Source organism: Cynara cardunculus (assembly GCF_001531365.2).
Source record: "Cynara cardunculus var. scolymus isolate 2C chromosome LG 8, CcrdV1, whole genome shotgun sequence".
Taxonomy (NCBI): Eukaryota; Viridiplantae; Streptophyta; class Magnoliopsida; order Asterales; family Asteraceae; genus Cynara; species Cynara cardunculus.
The window spans coordinates 25393108-25400513 of record NC_037535.1 but is presented as its reverse complement, the minus strand read 5'-3'; the positions used below and the strand labels follow the sequence as shown (position 1 = coordinate 25400513).

Here is a 7406-nt window from a genome sequence, read left to right as displayed (position 1 = left end):
AAATCCAACATCCAATGGATGATTGGATTGGATCGGTTCGGTTCCTTTTACATCTAATGGATGTTAACCGATGAACAGGCTTATGCGCTGGTATGTATGTAGATATATCTTTGTATATGTATAAAAGAAACCGGATTTGACTTTAAATACCACCCGCCTATCCTTAAGACACACGATTTATTTTCATATGAGAGACCGATAATGTGTTATTAAACATGAAATGTTGTAATACGATCAAAGAGTATGAAATGCGGTCGTAAATAATCTATAAATTTTAAATTAAAAAACCTCTTAATATATAATATGAATAAGGGGTCGTTTACCTAAACATTTACCCTGTAAACGCTTGACGGTAAAACTCAATTCTATTGCTTACTCATCGGGTAACATTTTAGTCTATCAAAACGACATCGTATGCAACAATTTACCTGATAAGCGTTAACCTTGGTAAGAATCGTCACCATCACTTACCGGGTAAGACTCTCGGTCCGTGCCTTAGCTCTTACTAGGTAAGATTCTTGGTCTTTGTCATATTCATCCAGTAAGAGAATGTGACTTGATAAACGCTTATCCGAGTAAGCATTTGTTAAACAGACCCATAAGACATTAGATTATTTGTCAAATGTACCTTACCTCATCAACTCTCCATCTTTTCTTTACAAACCAGGGTTTTCACGGAAACAACTGTTGCATTGCGTTCATCCCTGTTGAATCTTGCAAAGTTGCAATGACTAAATACAAGAATCAAATTGAAGATGAAAATGAGATGGTTGGAACTGGGAAGGACAAGACCTTTTCGAAATTCTTCTCCCGAACTCGTCTTTTTACAATATATTGATCCACAACCACGCGATTAACAACGGTGTCGCCACATCAGCAGGTCGATTATAGCTCCTCTATCATCACCTCATCAACTATTTTGAGTAGCTGCAAGCACACACAATCGAGAATAAGTCGAAAATAAACCATACAAACTCGGTATATCCACATAGAAGTAGGGTTTTTGGGATGTAAGAAGTACTCAGACCAGACCTCTTCCCCATTCCCCAAAGATCCAAACCAAACCAAAGGAACCCGTTACATCCCAACTGGAGATGGGTCTCGGCAGGGTAAAAAATACGCGTACCTAACCTCCAGAGGCAGACCCATAATTTTTTTCAAGTGGTCGCACAACTTGACTATAAAAAAATATCTATTTCATTTTCTCTTCACAATATTAGTATAGATTTGTTGGTTAGTTCCTTGTCCTTGCATAGAAGAGACTCATGTTCGAGTCCTGTATCCATATATTTTCAAAAACACAAAAGGTATATAAAAAGACACCAAAAATTAAGCTAATAAACAACAAATTTGACAACATTGGGATTCAAATCCAAACAAAGGCAGGAGCTCCCATCTCAGCCATTAATGTCTTATGTTAACATGTCAATTTCAAAAACTATATGGTGGCACCCAACAAAACATTACAGTGACACCCTTGAAAAACATAATTCCCCCCCCCCCCATGACGGAACCATGATGTGCTGGCCCGTGCCACCGTATCATTCCATGTGGGTCCGCCCATGCTGACGTCTATCCCAAAGAGTAGAGCAACTGTTTCCCCGAAAACCCCGGCTTGTGGAAAGTGTAACGAAAAGAGAGAAATATGAAAGGAAATAACTCGCATTTTAACCCAAAAAGAAGGATCATAATTTTGCTACAATAACGAAAAGTTCGAGACCCTTGAGTTGCAAAGTCCATATTGAAGCAGATGGCACAATTGGCTCAATTATATCGGAAGTCTAAATGTAAATGGAAAAGCGAGAATGCTATATTATATTTAACTAAACTTACCGCTTGCTTCTTCCAGGATCATTTGCGTAGAAACACCCGATGAGAAGCCAAGCTTTAGCATGATCTCCTCTAGACGTCTCATGTTCGTAAGGTATAGATAACCAACCTACATAACAGGCGGATAACAATTAGGTAATCAACCATAAATTTTTGAAGATCCTAAACTTCTATTACAAACTCCAATTAGGTGCTATTCATTTCAGTGTAAGATCCCACATCGGTTGGGGAGGGGAACAAAGGTTGCCTTATAAGGAACTGGACACCTCCTCTATTAGACGTGTTTTAAAACCATTAGTCCAAGTGTGGACAAAGCGGAAAATATCTTGTACGGTTAGCCTGGGATGTTACAGATGATATTATTTAAAAAAAATTAATATGTGTTGTATGGTGTGGAGGGAAATAGAGATTTATTGTGGGCATACAAGAACTGACCAGTGTCTCCAAAGATGATGCTCTGTTGTAAACTGCTACACCAGCGCGCTTTTTGGTCCGTGTTTTGGAGGAAGAAATATTCTTTCCCCAACGAAGAACGTCCCTATATTAGAGGCTTCATCAGATGCAAACCAAAAAAAATTGAATCTTCAGTTTGCAATGAATAATGATGCTTTCAGAAATGAATATCCGAAGTATCTAAGCAGGTGTTAAGTTCAGGGTTCTTATGTTTTCCATCACGAACAAAGTTTAAGTTTCCCCGTGGGAGAAACAGTTGATTTCGGGGTGGCATATTTGTATAAACTAGTGATGGTTCGAGTCTAGCGGTCACAGTGTGGGAATCACAATTCCGGATTGGACTCCTTGTGGGCACCGGACTCTTAAGCCATTCACCTCACAGGCTGTTGTGTACCTGATTTGTCTCATGCTCTTGGGGCTGGGCGGTGTGGGCCTGCTCGGGGGTTTACCGTTTAAAAGAACAATGGACAAATTTTCGATCATCAGCTTATAATTTGACCGCTGTATCTTTTTTGGTTTCCTTAGGGTGTGTTTGGTATTCAGATAGGATAAGACAGGACATGACAGTTGTATAGTGTTTGGTAAGACGGAACTAGACAGGACAGAATAGATAAAAGAACTAATTTACCCCTAATGAGTTGTATATATATTTTATATATTTTGATCAATTTATGTAATTTATTAAATTATAATAAAATAAATATTTTTTACAATAAAATATATCGTTTGAAGGTTTTCGTCAATACGATTAAAATGACACCAAAATTATTTTATACATTTCCTATATTATTTTTTATTATTAATATTTAATAAATTAATCAAATATAGAAAACGTGTAAAATAATATTTTGAGAATAATAAAGTGAAAGTTTAAAGAGCATAAAATACAATAAATAAAATTTAAAAAATGAAATAAGATGCAGAGAGAGAGAGAGAGAGACGTATTTGATGTTTTAGAGGAGATTAGGTTTCAGGTTGAGGTTATATCGGTAAAACATAAGTATGTTCCCCTTGTTCCATTGGGGTCGAGGTGGAACAAGCCTGTTCCACTTTGTTCCCATCTCTTCCACATAAAAGTCTGGCAAAACGTGGAACAGTGATCTCTATTATGTCATGTCTAGTGTACCAAACGCATCCTTAATACCATATGAAGTCCACCAAGTTGTACACTAATTGCCACCTGCCACCTTCTTGCTAAAGAGATTGTTCTCTATGAGGTCCATTATGAGTATTTTACTCATCAAATTCGCCTATGATAGAATCTACTCGCTAAATCACTATACCCAAGGACTTAGGGAGTAATTGAAACACCTCGGAGGACAAATCCAAGCCAACAATTTATACTAGTTTCTAGTTTTTATTCAAAGATGATGAAAATTGTTGTGGATACTTTTTCTTGACAATTATAAGAGACAAATATAAATCTTGTTTTCTGAGTGAACTATAATCCACCCACAATATTCTCCTTTTCCTGTATTGCCAGGAAGACAGCTTCACTTCACAAAATTATTACCCGGTATCCAAAAATGTCTTTTGCTATATTCTTTATATGCAACATTTTGAACCACCACAAAGGTGACTCATACTAGTGAATAATTAAACAAAAATGGCAAGACTGACCTTTCTTCTTCAGATAATACTTTATCATTCAGTAGTTTCTTGAGCATTGCATCCTGATGATAGTCAAACATGAATTTCAATAAACTGCCTAAAATGAAAGTAATGGTGCAATTTATAGAACTCAATCTGCAAAAGAATGGTAGAAAAAAAGGTAAAACCAAATTCAACCAGTCATGTTGCTGGCAAGTTAAGCAACTTAGGGCATTATTGTTAGCAGCTTAATGAGCTTGATGAAACTCACAGCTTATTCGGTCAGCTATACATGACTGTTTGGTAGTGGCTTAATGATATAGCAAGTGGCTTATTCAGTAAGCTTCTAGGGGAGCTTTATGCATAAAGTCAAGTTTTTTTCCAAACCTTCCCCTCCCAGTTAAAAAATAGTCTCATTCCATTTATGAAAAAACCCTCATCAACAAAACTTTCTCAATCTATACAGACAATATTAATCCACACAGATAGCTTTATCCATAAATAACTTGATGAAAAACCAACGAAACAGCCCCTTAGACCCACATGATGAGAAGCTGGGGAGACTCTTTGGGCTAAATGCATACAACAATTAGTACGACCTAATTGCACCAATATTTTCTTGCAAATGTACAAGCAAGAAGGAGGCAGGGAGCTTAGAGAGACGTGTTGGTGAAAGCTAGAAAATAAGGCAAACAGAAAAAGTACAGGGGGGGGGGTGTAGTTGGTCAAAAGCAATCATATTTTATTTTAACATATGTATATATCTGTAAAGAAACATTATTAATATAACTCAAAAATGGGCCAGTTCAAGCATTCTAGGTGTTGTACAGGATGAGATGGTTTCGTATCATACCTGGGCTTCACAGCGTACTACTGCCATCACACGATCATTATACTCTTCAATACTTAATGGTGGAAACAGAAAATGCCTGCGGGCATATAGCTGCACACATGAATAGGCAAAAACAGTAAGGGTCTATCGAGTTGGATAAAAAAAATAGCAAGCAAACGAATAACGAATGGAAATTTCAGCAATTGCAAACGGCAAAAGATAGCACTAGCACTAGCACGAAAAGGCGCGACTTAACCCGCCAGAAAAGTTGCTTTCCTCACTGTTTGACGAGTTTTTGGTCGTTTTTGATAAGTTTTTTTCATGGTTTCTGATTTGGATAAAATCTAATTTTTAGTTTTTCCTTATCCAAGTTAGTTATAGACACAAACCTATATATATATATATGTGTGTGTGTGTGTGTGTGTGTATTTTCTCATCATTTAAATCCAACTCTAAATCCTCTCTTTCTCCTCATATAATTTTTGCAGAAATGTTCATTGAAGAACATGTTTAGTTGTTGAACATGTCTTATTCATCAGGGAATCCTGGGGGTGTATTAGCAATTAGCCATAATCTAAACAACCTTTTTAGTAGGGGCTAATAATATCCTAAGGACAGTGATAAATCACGTCCTAATCATTGTTTTTGCTGCACTTTTCTCCTTCTATTATCTTATTTTTTAAAACACACAGCACCTATGGTTTGGGATCAATATTTACTCACTGTTAACATTATACATCCGTATATGCTGCAACTATGAATTGTCATTCTTTTATAGGCAAGACAGTGATTCGTATATGAAGTGCATTCGATATTGACGTAATTTTACAATTCCGTTATTGACATTATTTTACAATTCCGTTATTGACATTATTTATCAACTATTATACTTTCTTTTCATCACAGCCCCATTGCGCTTGAGTTCATATTAATTTGGTGTATCTAAACTCTACTTAGTTCGTCAAAGTTTAGCAGGATTTCATAGAAAATATGAGAATTACAAAGCATGCATCCTGGGAAAATTGAAGCTCAAGTCAGCTGTAACATAAGGATCATATGGTATTAGTTATTGGATAAAAGTGTCGTAGCCAACAAAGAGTTTTTCCTCCACATCAACCGTGTCCTTTATGCAAGTAAGCATAGCCACTTAGCCAGGATCCATGTTAAATTACCTCGGTTCAGCAATTAATGTATATATTTTTCCACAAAATGAGAGTCCTGTTTACAGTATAATGAATGATTTTATCTGGTTGATGAAACATGGAAGAGTATCGGTTGCAAACATTGGATCCAAACATGGTTTTTGCAGGTTTTAGAAAGTGGGTTTTAGTTCTAGGACAAGATGAAAAGTGCCTTAAAATACAGACTAAGGGTCTGTTTGTTAGCAACTTAATGAGCTTGGTGGGACACACAACTTATTCAGTCATCTATATGTAATTGTTTGGCAGTGGCTTAATGATACACATAGTGGCTTATTCAATAAACTTCTAGGGGGAGCTTTATGCAGAAACCCAAGTTTTCTCCAAATCTGTCCCTCCCAATGTTTTCCAAACCTGCCCCTCCTAGTTAAAAAAAGAGCTCCTTCAATCTATAGAAAAAGACCATTCCAAACAAAAACCTTCTCAATCTATACAGACAGCTTAATTCACACAGACAACTTTATCAATACGGCACTTGATGAAAAACCAACCAAACAACCCCGAACCTGTGTAAGATAGATGTTAATGAACAAATAAAATCATCATTTGCAATTTATGCACCCAATTTGCAACATGATTTAGCACAAACCTCGTATATGCAGTCTCCAATGTATGCTAGTGAGGCAGCATTGTACGTCGAGCGAGGTTTTTCCACTTTCGGCGCGCTCGGCAACCATGTGTCATAGCCCATATATGTTTCTTCCAAACGAACTGTTGAAAATTCACAATTTCAATAAAAAACACATAAGTATACAATCATTACACTCCCTAAGTCTCAGTATAAAAATTCCCATTAATCTGTTACAAATAAAACACAACTCTACTGATTTCGTGCACACCAGGTGTTCGATGAAACTCCACAATGTAAAACATGTAGCAGAATGATACCTTGACTTGGAGTTGGAGATTTTCGACTGAGAAGAGCCGAAACAGATATCGAATTGCGTTCTGGTGAGTTAGATTTTAGGGTTTGTTCAGGGTTTGAATTGGCGGGAGTAAGACTGTTGGGATTTTTGGGGTAAGTACGATGGGGATTGTAAGGGAGTCTATGATGCGTATCCCATGAAGCTCTAACCTTCACTGGAAAAGCATGAAGAGCTGTAACAGCAGCAGCCATGAATTTAGCTTCGAAGATTTATTGGGGACGGTAGTTTTGCTTGGTTGGTAGATTTGCCGGTGACCTCCCCTTGTTTAAACTTTATTGATAACGGCCATGAATTTGTTAAGATTACCCGCTAACAAAATAGACTAGAAAAAGGCCAAATTGTATAATAAAAACCTCGGCCCAAGTCTTTTTTCCCAACGTTAACCTGGGTATCCAACTTGCTATGCGAGCCGATTAATCCCAGAACGATACCTGCTTTGTAAATAGCCCGGAGTCACCGTATTTAAACCTGCCACAAGGGGATGGAGTCAAGCTCAAACCAATTAGGCATCATCCTTGTGGTTAAAAAAATGTTCGGTTTTTTAGACTCAGGCTTAGGCTAAAAAATGTTCGATCG

At 37.1% G+C, this 7406-nt stretch overlaps 1 protein-coding gene across 1 annotated transcript; it reads right to left on the bottom strand.

Annotated features, from left to right (window-relative positions):
• Positions 1-633: 633 nt before the first annotated feature.
• Positions 634-7119, bottom strand: LOC112516795 (mini-ribonuclease 3). The gene is made up of 7 exons (XM_025124028.1): positions 6793-7119; positions 6494-6615; positions 4727-4816; positions 3904-3956; positions 2266-2368; positions 1834-1939; positions 634-927 (listed from the first exon to the last, which is right to left on the bottom strand). The coding sequence occupies exons 1-7, from the start codon at positions 7019-7021 to the stop codon at positions 911-913; spliced, it is 720 nt and encodes a 239-aa protein (XP_024979796.1). The 5' UTR covers positions 7022-7119; the 3' UTR covers positions 634-910.
• Between the last annotated feature and the right edge of the window lie 287 nt (positions 7120-7406).

What these genes read in the sequence shown, in the direction of transcription:
- LOC112516795 (XM_025124028.1), bottom strand. Translation starts at nt 7,021, where the DNA reads ATGGCTGCTGCTGTTACAGCTCTTCATGCTTTTCCAGTGAAGGTTAGA. An exon ending in ATCTCCAACTCCAAGTCAAG is followed by an intron (nt 6,616 to 6,792) that starts GTATCATTCTGC and finishes AATTTTCAACAG; the next exon opens with TTCGTTTGGAAGAAACATAT. An exon ending in CATCATCTTTGGAGACACTG is followed by an intron (nt 1,940 to 2,265) that starts GTCAGTTCTTGT and finishes CCTGTTATGTAG; the next exon opens with GTTGGTTATCTATACCTTAC.